The sequence below is a fragment of the Syngnathus leptorhynchus genome, chromosome 1, assembly GCF_054491065.1.
Source record: "Syngnathus leptorhynchus isolate UIUO chromosome 1, UIUO_Slep, whole genome shotgun sequence".
NCBI classification, from domain to species: Eukaryota; Metazoa; Chordata; class Actinopteri; order Syngnathiformes; family Syngnathidae; genus Syngnathus; species Syngnathus leptorhynchus.
In genome coordinates this window covers 8,669,858-8,691,598 of record NC_141195.1, presented here as the reverse complement: position 1 = coordinate 8,691,598, position 21,741 = coordinate 8,669,858, and the positions used below count along the sequence as shown (strand labels likewise).

Genomic DNA, 21,741 nt, shown 5'->3' with positions numbered 1-21,741 from the left:
TTTTTTTTTTAATTCGAGCAAATTACTAAAATCGGAACAATATTCAGGAGGAGTTATCAAAAAGCTATAATCTCATCATTCCCTTTGAATACTGTAGAAAATAGTATGTACTGCTGCGGAATCACCAATTTATATATAAAAAAAACAACATCTGCATAGTCGAAGTAAAGACCAACAGAATCCCACAGGAACTGTCCTTGGCTTTTTGACAAGGCAGCATACTTGCAATATGGCCCTTTTTTGTGCATGTATATTTCAACATTTTTGCTTTTCGAAGCAATCAATCTTTGTGTTGCTACATCAATCGAGCGTACCTTTGAATGACGACCCACCTGCTCATGCTCCAACAGAATGACTGCCAACAATCAACATGTAAACATGGACGGCTGGTGGATTAGTACAGATGGGGTTTTTTTTTGTCTCCCAAAACAACCAATAAAGGTTTCACAGACACTGGATACATGCGTAAATAATCATATGCGTAACGCAAAAATGTTTTCATAGTAAGCATATCATCAGATGTAATATAATTCAGAAAAATTCAGCAAAGATTAAAGATTATGTATGAAGGAGCATCAGATGGCCACAGTGAAAAGAAAAATTGAATAAAATTACAGAAGAGATGCTATGTCACAAGAATAGTCGTAATATTATGAGAATAAAATTGTAATATGAGCACTAAAGTTCCAGTATTACAACAAAATATATGACTCGTATGTTAAGACCATTACTCCAAGATTGACTTTTCTCACAACAGTGTGAATGCGTTCCAATCGTAACATTTTCTTTTGTTAAGAAAAATCATTCTTGCAGCTACCAAATTATGTCTCTGTTCTTTTGAAATTAATGTTTTCTTTTCCGTGTGGCCCAGATTTGCTGCAATAATGTTGTTCTTTTAAATGAAATAAATTATAAAGATATATATGTATGCTGTATATACAAATTATAAACAGTCATAATATTTACATTTAATTAAGAAACCAAATAATTTGCCATGCATGACATGTTTGGGAAGTTTACCTACAAGCTAATCGGAGGCACAAACACATAATCATGAGGGTCATTAGTTACAGTGTATGGTTGTGCTAGAAAAGCACACAAAATGGAAGGGGGGTCTCAAAAATAGGGAAACGTGAATTAATATGCTTCTGTTTTTGATTGAAATGCTAGAAGTTGGTACATTTTAATCATGTGAAAAGAGTCATTTTAGTACCTTTGCACAGTGGACGAAAGTAGAAAAATGTCATTGGCACAAATGTTTTTGCTGCAAAATTCTGTTCCTCTCCATCCTGAGATGAATTTTTATCAGTAGCCATTTGTTTAAACTAATTTGAGACAGACTTTGCCTCCAGTCGCAGGGTGTCAGCCACACCCGAAAATAAATTGTACAAGAAAGTAATTTTTTTTTTTTTTTTTGCAACTGAACTCATCCCGCTGATGGCGGTCTGTTGATCAGAATTAAAAATGGAAGACTACAAGCCAGTGTTCAACAGGGATTTGAGGAAAACAGTCTCGGTGCCACTTTGCAATGTTTATTTTGTGTCAACATCTCCAGCTTGAGAAAAGAGGCCAAGCATCCGGGATGACGCAAAAAAAACTGGTATATGAGCAAAGAGCACAAATGAATTCCTCCTTGGGGAACACGGCGGTCTGCGAGGCAGTCGCTTTGGACAAGACCTGAAGTTGCTGCTGATTGGACTGAAATGTTGCTGCCATTGAGGCCGGTTTGACGTTTTTCACGTGCGCGCTGCCTCACAAGTTCTCTCCGGGCTGGTACTGAGGCTCAGTGGAGGTGAAATAATCCTCCAGGAAGCCCTGCAGGTACTCAAAGGTAGGTCTCTCCTCGGGCTCTTTCCTCCAGCATGTCAGCATCAGCTCGTGCATTGATTCCGGGCACTCTGCTGGACACGGCATCCTGTAACCACGCTCCACCTGGTCCAGAACCTCCCGGTTCACCATACCTGGAAGAGAGCGAGGTAAATTTGGCACCTTTTCGAAGACACGACCGGAGAGAAATCTTTTGCTGACTCAGTCTGCTCTTTCAATTGCTTTAAGCTGTGTTGGGCTTTTTTTCCAACATAACTCAGTGGTACCACTGTTAAGAAGAGCAAATTGAAAAACCACGACCTAAATAAAGATGTCTTGCCTGGATATGGGACTCTTCCTTTGGTGGCCAGTTCGGTCAGCAGGATCCCGAATGACCAAACGTCAGATTTAATGGTGAAGCGACCGTAGTGAGCCGCCTCGGGAGCCGTCCACTTGATGGGGAACTTGGCTCCTGCGCAACAAGTCCACACAGCCACGGCTCACATGAATAAATGAATGCCTGTATCCCCAATGGGGAGATTTGAGATGGAGGTCGAAATCTTGCTGACCTTGTCTGGCTGTGTATTCGTTATCCTCGATGAGGCGAGCCAGGCCAAAATCAGCCACTTTACAAACCAGGTTATCTCCCACTAGGATGTTGGCAGCTCTCAGGTCTCTGTGCACGTAGTTCATCCTCTCCACATAAGCCATCCCTGAAGCAATCTGACCAAGAAGAAGAACCAGATACCAAATCAAAACAGTCTTCCTACAAATATACGGTCGTAGATGACCACATTGTATCTCGTCATGCATTCTCTAATTGTATACGATTTGATATCCGTCACTTGACCATTACATCGTCTGTCCTTTGAATGATGATGCAAAAATTACATGAAAAGGCAAGTGACAACTATTTGTGGCTGACATACACTTCCATTCATTTCCACAATAGTCAAGTCAAGTCAAGTTTATTTGTATAGCCCTAAATCTGATAAAGCACACAGACAAAAAAGGATACGGCTAAATTATTTCCACTGACCTGTGATGCCATGTCAACCAGCTGAGGGAGTCGCAGCATCTTGCCCATTTCACCTTTGAGGAAATCCAGTAAGCTACCTGTCGACAGGTACACGGAAAGTGACATAGCGTTACAACACTGGTTAAGATTAATTTCCTTTGTAGTATACAAGTTAGCATTTTGGCACCAGTCATTCAAAATGTTGAATCTGAAGAATCAAGTGTTTCTGCAAGACAAGCCCAAACCGCAATAAAGCTTAGATAAATGTCAGTTACAGACAAGGCAGGAGGCCCATAGCTTTTTTTGTTTTGTTTTGCAGAAACTAAACAGATCAGACGAAGGCAGAAAACTAACTCAATGTTATTGTGAAGCATGACGAGACATTGCATAAGTAATCAACCAACATCCATGCAAACCTTTTTCCATATATTCGGTGACGATGTAGATGGGCTCCTCTGACACCACGGCGTAAAGCTGGACTAGCTTCTCGTGCCTCAGTTTCTTCATGACCTGGGCCTCCTGCAGGAAGGCCTCCGGGGACATAGTGCCAGGTTTCAGAGTCTTGATTGCCACTCGGGTTGTACCGTTCCATGTTCCTAATAGAGGACAAGTTCAAGCAGGCAACCCATAAGATGAAATAGGACAGTGATCACCGTGTCAAGTCATTAAATTACCAGATTTTTTTTCATAGTCTTTGGTTCTGTGGTAAAATCGGATTAGATGAAAAGCCATGCTCACCCATCCAAACCTCTCCAAAGCAGCCCTGTCCAAGCTTGAGGTCTAGACGAAGAGACTCTCTGGGGATCTCCCAGGCATCCTTGGATAAACCCTGAGTTTGAGGCTTCAGCACTGGGCAAATGTCTGTCAGACTGTGGCAAAGCCCATCAGCGTGCTCTGGAGACGCAAGAGACAACAAACAGTATCAGTGATGGCACACTGGTAAATACACAGTCATTAAAATTAATAATAATCTTGCTTTGACAAGTAATAACAATTGTGAATATTGGTTGAACATTTGCACTATATCTACCTATGTAATATTAAAAGTCATGAGGATTCAATCATGCTAATTGACTCACTGCGATAATGATTGACGAGCTGCTGCAGAGTGCTAAACTGCGTGCGGGATGTGATGTAAAAGCCGCCACTGTCCAACTTCCTGATCTTGTAGTGTTTCACATTCAGCCCCTTGGTGTTGTCGTAGTCCAGCACAGATAAACAATAGGCACCTGTGCAGAGAAACACCACACATATCAAAACTAACAACATTTACAAACACTTTCACTCGTTTGAGTAAAAACAGCTAAATGAAGCAACGCGATGCTGTTGCACCATGTGATACGATGTGACAGGCAGTCATAAAGTATTAAAGCCTTTTTCTGTCAGCCATTTTGGAAATTACATCACTGGTGGGTGTCCAGTGGTTGAGGTGTTGTTGCGGCTTTATTAGGTGCACTTTGTAGTTCAGAAATTATTCCACTGAATTATGCTTGGACCCCGTCAAGTGCCAGTCCATATAATTAACGTTGGGAATTTTCAGATTTTTATGGGAATTTTTTTTCAACATTTCCACATATCCCCCCAGAACATATAAGAATCTTCATCAGTGTTTTTTTTGTAGATTTTTTTCCAAGGTTTGTGAGGAAATAAAAAGGATTTATTTTGCGGAAACCCTGGGATATTCTTTGGTACCCCGCAAAGAAATAATCCTAGAGAGAGATAGAGACCAATAGAAAGACAGATAGAAAGAAATTGAGAGAGCCATAGTGTGCGTCCACGGTGAATATCACATGCAATGCGGTGTTTATACCACCAGAGGGCAATCTCAATCAAGTGAAATGTCTGAATGACAGCCCCCCCCCCCCCCCCCCCCCCAGCCCCCGGTAATGCCCCCCACCTTCTTCACATGTATAAAGTGGGCGATAATGGCCCGTGGTTAAACAGGCCTCATCTCCACACTGACCTAATTCTGTCTGTCTTACCCAGCCAGCCAGGACCTCCACATTGCTCCTTCTCACAGTCATTTTTCCCCTCTGACTTCCCTAAACTGTCCCTGTTTCTCATTTGAAACAGGGCCTAATCACCAAAAATAGGACACACAAATACATAAACAGCTGAACCCGAAGGGAGAATGCGGCCTATCGGAAGTATCTTTCAACATCGGACCTTATCCCATCTGCCCGAGTTAGGCCCGCACAGCTGAGGAAAAAAAAGCTTTATCTATCATCCTTCTTGTTCAAACATGTCTGGAGAGACGTGTCGTGGAATTTAAGCGGATCCGCATAAACTTGAAAAGATGAAAAATAATGCGGCTATATAAAGAGCTACAATTCATTGGATGGTGTTTTATTTTTGTCCTTACAAATGACATTATGGTTTAAATTCCAATGAATCTAACCATTTCCTGATAATGCCTGTCATCAATAAATCTGCAAGGTGAGCACAGTACTATACTCACTGTAGCTTTGCATTAACATGGTGACCAGTTTTGAGCTGCCAAGATCTGAAGAGTTTGTTTAAAGACAAATTTGGAGAAATAGGCAGCCCCCCCCAAAAAAATACTGGTTGGGTGAATTCACACTTCAATGGGTGGGTAGGTAGTTTGGATATCCAAATATAAAAGCAATTCCAAACATTTTCTGGACCTGCTGTCAACAAAAAAAAAATGGTTATGGGAGGGAGAGGTGTCACTTTACTTCCCGACCACCGCTGAGAAAGGCACGAAAACCTATCCAATTCTTGACTGTTGGCCAATACATGTGTGAAGCGGGTTCACTCCTACACTACAGTGTCACGTTTTAAATTACCCACGAGGCGTACATTTTTGGGTGGTGGGTAAACTATGACAGGCGTCAAGACACACAGCGTTTAGCTCACCACTTCCTGAAAATTGCAATCTGTACTAGTGTTGATATTAAAGCTATTAAGTTTCAAATACAATCTATAAATGTCTGTACAGTTAAGCATCCTAACAGACTGTGTTTGACCTTAGCTTAAACTGTATTAAGATTTAGTTTGTACTGTGAGTTACGTTCCTCCAGTTCCAATTGCACATATTGCAAACTCACCTTTGGTGGTTTCGCTTTCTCTCACCAGGAATGTTCCTCTCCTATTCTCCAAACTGAGCAGCAGTCTCTCCGAGTCACGGCGGGTTATCTTGCCAAAATACCACCTGGTTTGAAAAAAAAACACAAGAAGAGAGTTGGTTGGTGAAGGCCAAGTGAGTTGGTGTTAAAGATAAGAAGAAGGCAACATGCATGCACACACAATGCCATGACAAGAGCCGCTTACCTGGACTCTGCAGTCAGTGAGAGATGACTGCAGAAGAAGGAAGGCAAAAGGTGAGACAAAGAGACGTTTAAGAAGGTTAGTTAAGCATATCAACACTGATCATTCCCTCTTGGTGAGAATGAAAGGAAGAAGGAAACGTATTGTACAGACAAATGAATGGGGACACATTCCACAGAAAGTAAAAGTTAAAGAAAATGTTATTCTCTTTTTGAAAGTCCCCCCCCCACCCTTTAGTGGTGCTGCATTAGTAGGTGGAGTCTCGGTACCTTGCAAAAAGAAATAGTTTGACATGCAAGTATGGAGGAGATGATTACTCAATCATAAATTACAAAAAATAGGTTCTTAGGTTCGTGTTCTGACTTTTTAGTTTGACTTTTAATGATGTGACTCCAGTCATGTGGTCCAGGTCCAAGGACCATCCTTCATAATAAGCAAAGCTAGTCAGTAGCCAGGCTTGTCAACGTCTTTCCATTTAGTAAATTATTAACAAAGATGCCTTAGTGCTAATGAGAACCAGGTTGACATGCAGGAAATAGAAAAGTGAAGCTTAAACCAAGAGAAAAATGCTATACTCTTCTGCTTGGATGGAGTCGGACGGAGCAACGTAATTGCTGGGAATATATCCGCTCTCTCCGGTGGCCAGGGAGCGTGCCAGCCACCAGTCGCCCTCTCTGAAATGACAACACAAGTGACATGAGGTACAAAAGTACACACAACTTGGACAGTGGGAATATTTGGGATGGTCAAATGGAAATTATTGCGCACCAGCAGGGATGGGCATGGTAAACACAGTAGATCTAGTATATTCTGTCAGTGTGGAATTGTATCAATCTACTATTTCTTTTGAATCAACCGGTTTATGTTGCTGGGTCACAACATGCAGAAGCAATTGAGCAATAACCAATTTTCTTGACATAGTTGTAGAAATAGTTGAAGGAAAACAATATGTTTTTAAACATTGTTTCCGTAATGGCTAATACACAGCTTGAAATATTTGTTATGCTTAGACCATGTGGGTGAAGCCTCGGCATGGTGCAGGTTGGCACGAGGTTGCTCTCAAGGACCAAATGAATCCTCGCAGGACTATTCTAAAAATAACTCAGCAGTGAGACGCTCTAAATTTTTTCCAGTTGCTAAATAAAAAAATAAAAATAAAAAATAGTGCCACAATCGAATGAGCTGCATCTGACTAGTCTATTAAGTCATGCTTCCATCAGTGGGAAATCAGAAACGACAATACTAAAAAATAAAAATAAATAAATTAAAGAAAAAAACTAGCATACTATAAATATCAGTCTTGTGACCATGAGCAAACAATAGCATTTGTGGAACTATTTTATGGAATGAAAATGGGAAGATTATTTATACTCCAAAATAATTAAAATAATAAATTTGTCATTTCAGAGGTGTTTATTGAAGCCCAAGGAGCAGCTAGTTACAAAACGCTTTTAGCAATGACTATTTAAATGTAGTTTTACACAAAAAACAAAGCACACAATTATACTTATTTTACTGGGTTTCTGAACCAATTTTTTTTAAACCCTGTATAGCTATAAAAAGGTGAATTCAGTTAAGATTTTTTTTTAAAATTCACATTGAGACGTTATTTCATGAAATCACTTCATGATGTGTTTTCCTCGTTTCCATGACAGGTGGTCTAATGCATCGTTTATGTTAAACAATGAACATAAAAATCATTGAAAAAAATTGATGGAAATGTTTCTAAATGCCCATCCCTAATTTGTACACAATAGGAGAATATGAGCAAATGCGGGTATGACAATGGGACAGGAATGCATGTGTATGCTTATCATTATTAGGGAGCAGCCTCTGAAGCTTTGCAGCACTGGAATGAACATCAAAAGTGCTGAAAAGTCTCAGGCAAACGTGAGACGAGGGGCGGGGCCAATGTGGCTTGAACAAATTTATAATGCAAACGTTGAGTAATCCAAGCAAACACGTCAGCAGGCAGCACATTCAGGATGCTTTCACTCAGAAAGTTGTCAAGGGAATGAAACAGCGCTAATATACACAAGTTTTATTCCTTGTCGACTTGAACCCATTCACTGCTTAAAAGTGGAACTTTGACGTCTATAGCTGTCAATGGCAGTGAATGAGTTAAAAATGAGGTGGAAATTCACTAAGTGCAATTTGCAATCGTTGAATTGGCATGGTATATTGTTCAGTTTGTTTGGTCTGCACTTGGGGGAAAATGTACTTGAGTTTAATTAATCCGGAATAAATGGCACTTGTGTGAAAGCACCCTTGAATATAATTCCATTGCAGCTTCACAAACCTGCAGTTCACTTTCCTCCTAGGAAAATGTGATGGATGAAGAAGAGAAATGATGACAAAGGGGTTTGGGTTTGAGGGCGGAAAGAGAAGCGACAGTTATAAGCAGTGGCAGAAAAGCATAGCAGCAAATATCCTAAAACCTTCAATCGGATATTGACAAATCTTGTCATGCTTTAGGTGCCACACACTCAATGTGAGAACCTCCTAGGTCACTGAGTGCAACAATACTCTGAGGAGGAGAATGAGGATCTTAAGAACTCTTGGTTAATTATCATACTTGACCAGATATGGATCCAGGTCTTTCTCTCAAGGGGAACAGATGTAGCAATAATTCACCACTGTACTTAGCGCCACCTTCTAGGTCAACAGATAGATAGCGGCTAAGCAGCACAAGGTTCATTAAACATCTATTGATTCATGAAGCGACCCCACCCCCCATTAAAAACAGACAGAACCCCCTAACCTCTTTGGACCGCATCAGGAAGCTTCCCAGCAAATGTGAAATCATCAGAAGGTGTGTTAAAATAACCTGAAATATTTTCTTGGGAATCAACTTTGTGATGATTTCAATCACATATTTTGTGAAGCCCTCTGAGATGTACCCCCCCCCCTCACATTGGCAAAAATGTGACAATATTAATATTCCTTACGTGTTGTTGACTATCTGGAGACGTTCTCCCTTTCTGAACGATAGATCGGAAGCTGTTCGAGACTCGTAGTCATATAATGCCACAAAAGTCGTAACACCCCCTGTGTGGAGAGAAAACTTTTGTGAGTGCATGACGGGAGTTCCTGAGGATGTGCAATTAACATTGTCAGCATACCTCACAATAATTCACTTCAGCGAGCAGCCATGAATTAACTTGCATATTTTGCTTTTACTATGATGTATGATTCAAAAGGAGTAGCCTATACTTCTCAAAATTAAGATCATGTTAAGCTTTTTTCATAGGAACGTAGGAATTTAATTATTTCCTACGGAAACGCCAGTTTCAAGCTCGACCAAAAACAAACTAATCGATAGCAAAAGAATGTGACTGCAGTTTTGGGTAAAGGTATCTCACCTGCTAGTGTGTTTCTATTCGAAGAGGAGTTGAGGCTACTGTTGTCCACGCCACCAAACAAGGCCAGTTCGGCCTTATTACTCATGGAGTGGTTGCCACCGAGGCCGCCGTCCATAGTCCGACTGGGAGTTAAGGACTGCTGGATGGAGTTCAGGTGGTGGCCACCGAGCCCTCCCCCGGAGCTGAGGTTGGCATCGAGGCTGATGGTGCGTGGAGCTGCCTCCTTGGGTTTACTTTTGGATCCCCCCATTGTGAGGACTATAGGGCATTGAAGGACAGGAGATGGAAAGTTTCATCAAGGTTTCCATCAAAGTTTCTCATCTGGACCCATATATTTAAGTGGTGACCCATTTTAGCAGAAGTACATTTATTTTTCAAATGTCTTTGACATATAAATAGATGTGCAAATTACAATATAGAACATAACATTATTAAGCACGAGGAAGAACAAGATTACCTCATGTGTCGAAATAATTAAATACATTTATCAGATGCCAAAACTAACATTTCCAGACAATTTTCCAAACACTTGAGCACATTTTCCATACCCTGGGTCATACTTTCTGCTTTGTCATATCATCTACGAAAACTAGAACACAATAGTATCAATTCAAAGACATGATGTAATTAATAAATCAACCCATTCAAGAGTTACCCACTTATGGCTTGTTGACAAAGTATTGAATTAACCTGAGCAACACTAGCCAAGTTGTCTCAAATATCTCCCAAAATAAATGCGCTTGCTCCTTTCAAATAACTTCAACCATTTAGGCCGAAGAAATGCGTTTGAAATTTGTGACATTTACGGGCATTAGGGGTTTACTGTAAAAGTTTCATTTGGGGTTTTGTTTAACAAATAAGAGTTGTGGGGCCAGAATACAAACTTTAGTAAACACGTTTCAAAATGAGTGTTTGAAAATGACATTGAAATCCTTTGACAGTTAGAAAGGAGTTGTTTTTGAGAAAAGAATCAGAGCGCTTTAATACTTTGCAAGCAAAACAACAACGGCGCACCATAACTCTACTGTAGTCTTTGTGTTTACAGCTTGACTTTTTCCAAAGTATACATTTCTTCAAACAAATTGGTATGCGAGTGTATAGTGTTTCTGAACAAATGACAACCCCAATTGACGACATGCAGGTCTCTGTGAACATTCTGTATGGAAAAACGCAAAGACCTGCTGTTTTTTTTTTTTTTTTATACTTTGATGTGTGTAACCTAAGAAGTGCGATAATGAGCACAACCTACAATCTCAGAAAAAGAAAGACCCTTGTCGCTGAGCTGCATAAAGACAACACGAAGAAAAACCTGTTCGCCATAAAAGACAAAAGCCTTCCCTTCAATTGACACTTGAGTACTTTCCAAAACAAAGTTCCAGAGAGGGGCTGACAAGGTAGGACATTAGCTACATACCAAACATCAGCTGCTGCTCCTCACATTTGACACACGTGAGTGTACGCGCATACACGCGCACGTGTGCACATACAAATCACCAACTCAAATGATCCGTCCATTTTTTATACTGCTTATCGTATACTGCTTCCGACACGGAAGCCAGAGTGAACCGTTACACAAACAGTGAGTCAATTGAAATAATTGATTATATTATTTACAAGACTGCAGGGGAAACAATAATAACCACAATGCCACTCAGTACAACAAAGACCTTCACCAAGGCCAACTTATTAGGTTGATCACAAATTGAATTACATGCGTTCCAGTATAAGCTTCTGTTTTTCAATTTGTGGGCTGAACTAACAACAACACTGAATTACGTAAAGTCAGTTTCATTAATTGGAGCGAAGGTCGAGAGATAACGCTTGCTAATGAATGCAGAACTTGAAAGGTTAATATGAATAACAGACGGTCCGTTTTGGATCAGTGCATCTTTTTTCTTCCCATTATGCTTTATATAGCGCTCGTGACGGGGCTGTAATCACAGCTTAGTGTGGGAATATGATTACACTAAGCCAAAGCAGCGCTATGGTTGACGGATATAACCACAGGGGGTCTGCTATGAAAAGCTAATTTTCAGAGAAGGCTGATTTGGGAGCTATAGTGACAAGTTGGCAGGGGTCAGAGTGCCCACAGGGAGCGCCAAGATGCTCAGCCTGTCGAGCACTCCGTGCATCGTTGTCTTTTCATTGCCGTGTCTGCCTCACTCAAGAGGAGCTTGTACTCCATGACCAGAAGTTGGAGTCGCGCAAACATGCATGTTTTTGGAATGCGGAAGGAATCTGCAGTAGAAAGGCTGACGTGTTAACCAAGACTACGTCACACTAACTTGTGAATATTTTCAAGTGAAGCAATTTTAACAATAAAACACTTGCCTTGCTTAGAAAAGGTTTTTTAATTGCTTCACGGAATATGTTATTACAATTTCTATTATTTCCTATAGGAAAAACTCCAAATTCACAGATTGCATTGGACATTAGGGACCAGTGGGAATATCACGAGTACATAGTCTTTTTTTTTTTTTTCATATTCTGTTTCCAACAAAGCCAATTCAGTTGACTGCAGAAGACACACACACAAATCCTATAGCTTGAGGGTTTCCTGGCTTTGAAAAGCATGCAGGAACAGGAAATAAATGGAGACAGGCAATATTGCGTTTGGACAGAACGGAAGCATGTGCGTCAGCGACTGTTAGCTACTAACGTTAGCCTCATTTAGGGCTAATAGATTCGACAACAGAGGGAGGCTGGGCTGCATAAAAATCCCTGTGGCAAGGCGGGGGCGTGTGCTTGCTTGCTTGCTTGCTTGCTTGCTTGCTTGCTTGCTTGCTTGCTTGGGGAGGGGTTTGCTTAATTATGCATACGGATTGGCAAAGAGCTTCAAATCCTTGGAGTCTTCGGGGACTTTGGTTGAATACCAAAATCAGTCTTTCAGTCATGCTGCTCGAGCTCTTCCCTTACAAATGCTTTACTTAACCTGGGACTGAAAAAAAAGTTACTTCTTCTGATATTAGAATAGGAGTAGTTTTGTGATCCTGATGGGTTGAAAATTCACAGCCCTTATCATCAGTTCATATTTGTCTGATCTTAGTGATGAAGACGACGTGGGTCTTCAGTTTTTCTTTTCATCTCATTCGTTTCATCTATCAGGACGTCAAAATTGGTCAAACTTGCTTCAGATGTTTTTTTATTTTGTATGCAGACTTGATGAGAAGATATTCCCCCGCTGTGAGGATGAAACAAAGTCAAGTCAGACTGACAGATGGTGAAACTCGTGAAGAGACGAGTTCAGGCTTGCGCGCTGAGACCAAAACCACAACAGTATTCTTCATTTCTACCAGCGTTGCGAGTACCCTGAACATTGACTTCGACAGTTAAATCACTGAAGCCCAAATTAACCAAAACAAGCATTAACTTTTTTTTTTTTTTTTATTGAAGACTGAAACATTTTTAACACAAATTTTGATTATTCATTCATTTAAAGCATTTGGTATTTGGTGACTTTGGTTTTGGTAGGGTTTTGTTGTGAGGTATGCAGTTTTCAGTACATACTGATTAACTGTACAGCAATAAAAAAGGAAATGATTTACTCAAAAATCTGTCATTCTTTTTAGGGTACTGCTTAAACTTACACGTTTAAGTGAAAATAAACACTAGTCATTTTTTTAGTACATTTCCTCACCTAATATTTCGTACTATTAATAATCCAAATTAAAATGTCAGTCGCAGTTGAGGCTCATTTGATAAGAACTGGGCTCATAACAAAAAGAAACGGCAAAAAAAAAAACTGAAGCTCAGAGATCCAGCCGTTATGGAAGTCTCATTCTTGCGTTGAGTTGAACAAACAAATGAGCTTCCTCTAATGGCTAAATGAAGCGGCAGTTGAAGTGAAGATAACACTCTGGTTTCAACGCATTTATTTACATAAGCGCACATAAGAGGTGGACTGGCCAAAGTGAAACCAACAGACCGGTTTGTCAGCTTGTTCCTGTGGTCAAAATGCAAACTGACGCCTTTACGTGCGACTTTGAATCGTTGCTTCCAGGGGAGACGCATCTGGTCCTTTTTAGCATTTATCTGCGGCAGTGCTCTGCAAACGGCTGGCCGAGTCATGGGGGCTCACAGATTACAACGTCTTGTGATCCTTATGTCGACCCACTTGTATGCATTCCTTCATTTTAATACCCTCCGTTGTGTAATTACAACACTACCAGGTCATTCCTGGGTCAGCACCAGCAATTTGCCACATGATCCAAACGTTCTTGTTTACATCCTGATCATCACCATCTTTTTCCGTCGCGTACTGGCTAAACCCCGTGAACAAACACTACTATCTTTGCAATGACAAGACTGGATAGACCAGTCTGACCGTTGCGAGAACTTCTCTCGATCCGGTTTCAGCGAATAATGAACGCACCCTAGCAATGGTCTAAGTTAAATGTCAGCATGTTCGCTTATTCTCCTCCTTGAACTCAGCTGTGTTTGCACAACTAACATTGACAGTACACCCGACAGCTTTCGTTATCGCCTGTGCCGCCAACTGAGGTAAAGTAGTGTGTCAAGTTTTTGGGTACACAGCCTCAAGCGGGTTGTGCATTCAGTACTTTAACATACTTTACTAAAACAAAATAAGAACAATTGGGTCGGTCTGACTGAAAGTGGGTCTATAGTTAGAATTACTGATACATTCAATTGCTCCTTCCTCGCTGCACAGTGCTGTCTCAGTGACTACTTGTTTTGTCACAACTCATTTACAATATTAGTAGTGAGAAATTACAAAAACCAAACGAGACCGAAGGCATCACTTGAAATGAGTGATCCAAACTCCAAAGCAACAGACAAAGCTAATGTTAGCATATGTATTGTATTGTGTATCCTAACGTACCCACGATTTGGGAACAAGGATTTTGGGTGTTAGTCCAAACGCTACTTTTATTGGTCTTGGTTTCTGTAAAATAAATGTGACTAATACTCTGAACCATAAGTGTCAAACTCAAGGCCCGGGGGCCAGATACGGCCTGCCACATCATTTTATGTGGCCCGCAAAGACAAATTTCGCAACAACTTTGTCATTACTAGAATTACAAATTGTCTTCACTTTTTGAAGAGAGCTATTGCTAGCAATTTTTTATTACCGTTCTTCTTTTTCAACTATTTGAACCGTTTTTACGAGTCTCTGATTTCAGAACTAGTTATTCATCAGTTTGTTGTGTAGCCTATGCTGTATGTATAGAGAAGACATTGACAGTCATAATGGCCCTCCGAGGGAAACTACGACTACAATGCGGCCCGTGATGAAAATGAATTTGACACCCCTGCTCTGGAGTGAGTCATGAATGTTTTTATCTTCTTCATAAAGCATTTTTTGACTGGTGCGACTAGGCAGGCTGTAATTTGTTCACGACCGACCAGTTCAATTTAGTTCATTAATGCATATCATTCAGGATGTGGCGGATTTGAACGTGCTCCACAATGTTTGACTAAAAACTCGACGATATGAAGCTGGTGCAACACAAACGAGAGGTAGTATGCATGTTAAGTCAAGCTTTGAGCTAAATCCAACTGTTAGCAGTTTCCCCATTGGCCTTTCTTGTTTATATATTTTGAAAAAATGCTAAACAGTTTTGATTGGCTAATAAGCCAATCAGAGTAGGACAATTCGCACAAATAAATGCCCGCAGTGCTAAAGCGCTAGCTTGACTCTTAAAAGCGGCTCCGTATTTGGTCAGTGAATATACGCTTCGACTGGAGGATTTTGCTGAGTCCTGAGCATGAGTCTCAACCACAAAGCCAACAGTGCCACTCCGCCGTCATGGACTGATACCGGGTTGGGCAGGAGGTAAAGTCAATATTTACAGCTCCAAGCACAAATGCACATCCCTGCAGTTGGCATGGATGCAATTCCTAGCATTCCGCAAATCGACACGCAGCACCGATGAATGATGCCAGCTCATGTAATGAGGAATGAGTTTCTGGAAAGTGAACAAAGGTCAAATCACCTGCACAAATTACATTCAGTATGATGCCTCAGTCAATAGCCAGAGCACAAACATTCCTGAGTCACATTCCAGCCTCTCAGGAGCCGGCAGTGTTTGGGCTTCCACTATAGGATCATGGTCATGTGGGTGGATTTTTTTGTTGTTGTTCCAAGTGAACTATGTTCAAACCACCTTTTGTTTGCCAAACGTCACCACTAAGCTGACCTTCAAATCATATGACATCGTTGGGCTGGTGGCAGCAGCAACAGCTGTTTTAAAGCTTACTGAAGAATTCTATGTCCACTTCCAAACAACAAACACTCCTGGCACCAACTGCAAATTCATGGATTTAACCCACCCCCGCAGATCCCACGCTTCCTAATCCAAGTATGACATACATTAAATTATTTTGGATTTCAGGCTCAGAACATATCTAGGCCATTTTAGAAAATGTTATTTTTTGCTTTTGGAAGGGGGAGCAGTGAAATGCTATTTAAATGTATGCTTTATGTAAGCAGCATTATTAGGAGTAATTTCATTTTGGAGAGATGCCTTTTGAAACATAAAATCCTTCTCTGTATTCATGACCTTCGCCCAGGTACACGCTAAACGTGCAGTGGGAGGGGGTCCAAACATGCCGGATCACAGAATACAGCCACAGTCAACCCAAACTGCAAACATGTTCAGATATGTGAGCCAGGTGTGCATGTGCTGTGACATTCCCCAGTATGGTGCAGCAGCGACATAAAGCACAGTCATCATTCAGGAATGGCGAGGCGAGTTTAAACTTAACACCTGCTCGTACAGCCCATGGCAGGAATGCGCAGAAAGCAGGTATGGTGTCTGTCAGCTCACCGTGTGTGGAGAGCCATGCAGGTTGGCTGTTTATAATGCAAACACTTCGCAGAGGGACCAAGGAAAGTTTGAAGCCAGATCTGCATGTGTGATGCAGTATTGAAGTTTGGGGCCGCTTTTAACTATTTGTGTTATTTGTCCATCTGTGTGTTAACAGAATGGACGCTTCCATTACATGCTAAAAACAAATTCCTGAATTTGGCCCGACACAAAGTTCTACTAAAACTGATTTTGCATTATTTTTCTCCCGATGCTATCAAGTGTTAAAAATCTGGGCCATGATGATCCAATTCTCTTCTGTAAATGGCAGTAATGTTTATTAAAAAGTAGAAGCCAATGTTTGTTGTCTTCAGTGACTTCAGTTTTCACCACACATAAATACCAGAGTTGAATATTGCTCAGTTTTACAAAATGCAGGCAAAAACACAAGGTTGAGCCTCTTGCCTTACAATATTATGCGAATGGAACCAGTACTGTTTACAAAAAAAACCTTTTGGAGAAAAACAGAGAGATAAAATTGTGTCAAGATTTCTCAAAAACAAGTTGTGACCCGTCATTCCCAGTTACAATTTGGACCGAGAAGGGGATTCAATTGTTATTATTTTTCTGTACGTTATCCTTCTTCATTTCCATACGGGATTTCACCTTATCGCCTTCTAAACGGTTCCTTTGTTTTAGCAAGTCTCCATTTCAATATTCAAACCAGCAGACAGAATGAGATTTGAAGTTGGGTGGAGTTTACAGAAAAGCAATTTAAGTTTGATCTAAGTTTAGAAATGTTCTGTTCTACACAACAGCAAATAAATTGAGTACCAACGGTCAGCATAGACTACATAACACTGCACGGGTGAAGGCGGATGCACAGCCTCATGCATGAACATGTCATCATCCTGACCTAGCTTGTCCAGCTGCGCTGCCACAAAGCGACACAGAGGCATCTTTCTTCATGCTAAACACGGCTTTTCCTGTCACGAAGCCACACAGAGCGATGGGAACCAAGGTGATAGCTTTGCCACAGAGGGTGGATTGAGTGGAGATGAGTGGCCTCTGTCACTCTGGCTCATTCCCAACGCTGCGGGACAGGAAGTGGCCAGGGATGCTGGGATGGACACAAGTCCTCCACTGTTTGTCTCCATCAAACATCTATCAGATAGTCCATTCAAATTGATGCCAGAGCTACTGACTTGACTGCGGTGTGGGATGGCCTGTCTTCTTTGTGGTTGTGGCATTCAGGTAGTGAGAAAGAGACACGCAACCTTTCCAATCAAGCCTGAAAGTTAACAAATTGACTCAATTTGCAGAAGAAGTGTTTCTGATTTGTCCATACAAGAATTGATACATCAATTCATCATACAATAGCCAAACAAGGCTTTTGACAGCCTTTATGGAAATCAAGTGGCCCTATAAATGGCGGGTGTAATCATGTGAATACAGGAAAAACGCCAAGAAGAAACATCTGTATAAACTACAACAAAAGTAGGCCACCAACACATCAACAGAAGCAATTTTGAGTGGATGGGAGAGGTGTGAACAGGTGCTGTTGGTGACCCCACGACCGGCCGCTAATTAGCACCAAAACTGAGACAGAACGTCACAGAAAAAAATAAGAAGCCCCCCCATTAGTGAGACAGCTAGATCGACATATTAGGCACTGGGAAAAAAAACAATATTGCGATTTGAGCTATTTAGAGTTGGTCTGCCTTCTCTTCTCCAACAAACAAGTTTCCTCTAATTTATAACATCAGAACATTTACAATATATCCTCCAAACTCAGAGCCAATTAATCCTCATTTGATCGAAAGGAAAGTGGGACATTGGCAGGATCAAATGTTGATCTCAGCAAGCCGTCGGCTACAGTGTCCTCACTTCAGAACCGTTAAATTCACAGGGGAAACGATAGCAAAGTAGTCTGACCTTGACTTGAACATATTGCACGTTTCTCGTTTTACGTCTGCTTCTTTTTCTTTGAACATACTTCGCCATTGCGATTACATTTTGATCAGGCTTTTTCTACTTAAAATATTTTATTCTTCCCAGTGTGGTATCATGTAATGATATTCAAAGCACACGGTTTGATGTCACAGTACGATAATTGTTGCAATACTGAAATAAGCCTATTGTAAGCGAGAGAAACATTTCTCTGATTGCAATCTTATATTAGTCTATCATCACTGGTAAATATTGTATGTTTTTATATTGCTTATTTTAATACTCGTTTGTAAGACTTTGCCATGAATTGTTTCAGTTTAGATGATCAGATACGTTTCTCACACACACACACACACACACACACACACACGCACGCACGCACGCACGCACGCACGCACGCACGCACGCACGCACGCACGCACACACACACACACACACACACACACACACACACACACACACACACACACACACACAGACGCACGCTTATGTATTTATTTATGGATTTATTCATTCATTCATTCATTCATTCATTCATTCATTCATTAACACGCTTAACCAATCACTGAGTGCATTATGATTCTATGACTAATGAACACTTCCCTCAAATTGTTTACTATTTGATTGTTAAGCCCATTCAAGGAACTCTGGTTGGTAACCAAAACAGCAGCTGTCCATGTTCGGTGTGGTTGATGGTTTTGTTACGTAAATATAGTCCCGACAATGGTGTGCAATATGACATCGTCCAACATTAGAACAAGTCTCTGCCTGGCCAACCCGAAATGATTTCGTTTCCGCCTCTCTGAGTAGGCGCACAAAGGCAATTTTGAAAGTGGAAGTGACTTGTCCTGTAGCCGCAGGGCCCGGATGGCTGCGGAAACAAGTGGCACATTGATGCCAGCCAGGCCCAGCGTATCACTTCGACGGGCAGGCCGAGCCGCTAGGAGGAGGAACAAAAGGCTCCAGTCCAAAGCAATGCTGCCAATTAGCAGGAATTTCAGCCCCGAGAACCCCTTCCCACCGATCTCCTTTCGAGGCTTTTCGCTGCATGCCATTCATCGGATTCCAAGGAGCATTAGGAAAGACTGACAAATGTGAACGGTGAATAATCTCACAGTCAATTGAGAAACACTCAATGCAACATTTGGGGACATGCTGTTTTCCTGTTGCCAAAAATCCCTAATTCTGTCAGAAAATACAAAAATAACTATCAACATAATCTGTGAGGATTAATCTAATGCACTACTGAAACGCAGATGGACGCGTGCTTGCATGATGACTAAAAATGTATCGATGCTTCTCTGATATGTGTCACCGAGGGGGGGGGGGGAAAGGGTCACATTTCCGGGAGGATTACCGAGGGAAGAACAAGTCTGACTTTTCAGGGCGGGTCAACTTCAGAAAGATTTTCAAATGCATTGGACGTTCCGAAGTCACTAAACCAGGTTGGCTCATTGAGGACGTGCACGCCAACTGTCGGGACCGCCCTTCCACAAATTACAGGGCGCACCATTGCACCAACGATGTCTGGGCAAAACTCTTTGTTTTCCATTAACGCCACATTAGAGGCAATACTTTAACCATGGAGTCACGCTTCATGGAAGAGACTAATCCTGGCCGCATGACAACTCTGTACGAACGGTTTAGGAAAGGAAAAACGTGCTAGGAATGATTTGAAGCAGCCTCTCCCAAACTTCGAGGCATGAAAATGTCTAAAAAAGAAAGTGCACCGAGAAAAGAAAATAGAAAGTCTTGAGTTTGAATGGGAACATATGTTAAATGTTTGTCTGTGGGATTTAGTTTTGTCCATTTGCGATGTCAGAGGTCAACACAGTGACCGAATTGAAAAAGGAGGGTTTGTTGTTTCACATCAAACTCGAGCAAGTATGCTTTTGGGGACTTTTTTTTTTTTATGAACTGGGAACAGAAAAGCGGCCCCCAACGCTAGTTGTTCAGTTTTGGGACCCCCCCCCCCCCCCCCACCCACATACAAACATGCATGGACAGTAAATAAAAACAAACCTAATACAGGATAAAACTGCAGCTTTAATTTGAGTGCTTACGTCAATTAAACTTGTTCTTTTCAAAACAGCTTTGAACATGTTCCTTCTTTTGGAAAAAGTCCAACAAAAAAGCCACAAAATAAACAAGAAAGGGGACCCACACAAAAACAAAGGTGTACAATCTCACAAGTAGAGAGGGTAGTTTTGTAGTAATGTCATAATTTCAGTAAATAACTGGACTAAAACATATACTATAACAATAAATACAAAACCACTGTCACACAGAAAACAGTAAGTCCAGCGGTGATTGAGCGTGCCACCAAGTGATGCGCGATGACGTATTCGTTACGTAACACCGAAACGTCGTAACTCAACCGAGTACCCCCCTGTGCGGGGATGGTGGAAATCAATCCAGTGTGTGGTATATGAGAAATAAAACGCATCACGTTTAGTATCATATAGTCCATATAAGATCTTAACAGGTTGATTAAGTGTAGCAAATTGTTTGCCTATTTATTTTTTATTTGACGCAGTGACTATCTGTAGCCAGTTAAAAGACAAGCGCAAGTTTACTCACCCAACCCACTCGTGGAGGTATGCGGTGGTCTCTCCTGCTTCCGGTCACGTCTTCAAGTCAAAACATTAATGTACACGTAGGAAAACGGGTAAAAGAGAGACCCCAAAATGCCCTACCTCCTCAAATTTGGCTTTTTTTTTTTTTTTTTTTTAAAGAGGGGCTGAGTGGAGGGTGGGCGAACAATAACAGCCACACTCCGTCTGTGCCACGATTGAAAGTCGAAAAGGGGACGCCGGTGATCCGAGGTCATAGGAAGCTCCCAATCGGTGCAAACATTTTCACGCGGCAAAAGAATAATAAACACGTCCCCCACAAAGTGTTGCTTTAATGCATGGATATGCGACCGTATCAGCCCAAGAAGTGTTTGTCCCGTTCAAAACACCGGGATGTGTCAGAGGCATAGGCAGGGGGAGAGGGGGCGTGGCCTCAGTAGACTGGCGAGCATTGATTGGTTGACCCTCTCATACATAAATTAACCCCTGATAGCGTTTAACGATGGTCTGCGGAGATCCTACGGGCAAAATTACGATAATGGCAATAAAATTAAATAAAATTCAAATCATTTTGAATGCTTTTCGTTGTTAAATATATTAATTTCATTGTAGAAAATATTTGTAAATGTCTAATACTACTATAGATTATCTTACATTGACGATTGGTTAAAATTAAAATAAAGGTTAAACAAATCTTACATTTACTCAATAGTTGATGTACAACCGTGTTTACTTTTAATAGTACAGATACTGTATTGTACATAATATAATCTTGTACAGCACTGCCATCTTGTGTTCAGTGGCATTACATCTACCTAAATCGATCGCCCTTAAATGTTTTTTTAAGCTCAGTCCTGTCAGAAATGGGTATTTAAATATAGAGTTGTCACAGGTATCAATTCGAAGGTGTCCAATGTCATGACTATGCCGTATATAGGCGTCAAGTTTCATTTGTTTTAGTTCTTACGTCTCTGGCG

At 41.1% G+C, this 21,741-nt stretch overlaps 1 protein-coding gene across 4 annotated transcripts; it reads right to left on the bottom strand.

Moving 5' to 3' along the window:
- Positions 1 to 6: 6 nt before the first annotated feature.
- On the bottom strand, positions 7 to 21,194 carry src (SRC proto-oncogene, non-receptor tyrosine kinase). Of its 4 annotated transcripts, XM_085919607.1 has the most exons (14): positions 20,772 to 21,194; positions 9,475 to 9,732; positions 9,061 to 9,160; positions 8,412 to 8,429; positions 6,688 to 6,786; positions 6,116 to 6,142; positions 5,893 to 5,996; positions 3,904 to 4,053; positions 3,563 to 3,718; positions 3,241 to 3,420; positions 2,846 to 2,922; positions 2,376 to 2,529; positions 2,147 to 2,278; positions 7 to 1,961 (listed from the first exon to the last, which is right to left on the bottom strand). In XM_085919607.1, the coding sequence occupies exons 2-14, from the start codon at positions 9,722 to 9,724 to the stop codon at positions 1,753 to 1,755; spliced, it is 1,656 nt and encodes a 551-aa protein (XP_085775733.1). In that variant the 5' UTR covers positions 9,725 to 9,732; positions 20,772 to 21,194; the 3' UTR covers positions 7 to 1,752. The 4 variants fall into 4 exon arrangements, with proteins under 4 accessions (XP_085775733.1, XP_085775740.1, XP_085775748.1 ...); XM_085919614.1 differs by lacking the exon at positions 8,412 to 8,429 and having other exon boundaries at positions 20,772 to 21,193; XM_085919622.1 differs by lacking the exon at positions 6,116 to 6,142 and having other exon boundaries at positions 8 to 1,961; positions 20,772 to 21,193.
- Between the last annotated feature and the right edge of the window lie 547 nt (positions 21,195 to 21,741).

What these genes read in the sequence shown, in the direction of transcription:
- src (XM_085919607.1), bottom strand. Translation starts at nt 9,724, where the DNA reads ATGGGGGGATCCAAAAGTAAACCCAAGGAGGCAGCTCCACGCACCATC. An exon ending in TCACTGACTGCAGAGTCCAG is followed by an intron (nt 5,997 to 6,115) that starts GTAAGCGGCTCT and finishes TTTTCAAACCAG; the next exon opens with GTGGTATTTTGGCAAGATAA. An exon ending in CTTTGGAGAGGTTTGGATGG is followed by an intron (nt 3,421 to 3,562) that starts GTGAGCATGGCT and finishes GTCCTCTATTAG; the next exon opens with GAACATGGAACGGTACAACC.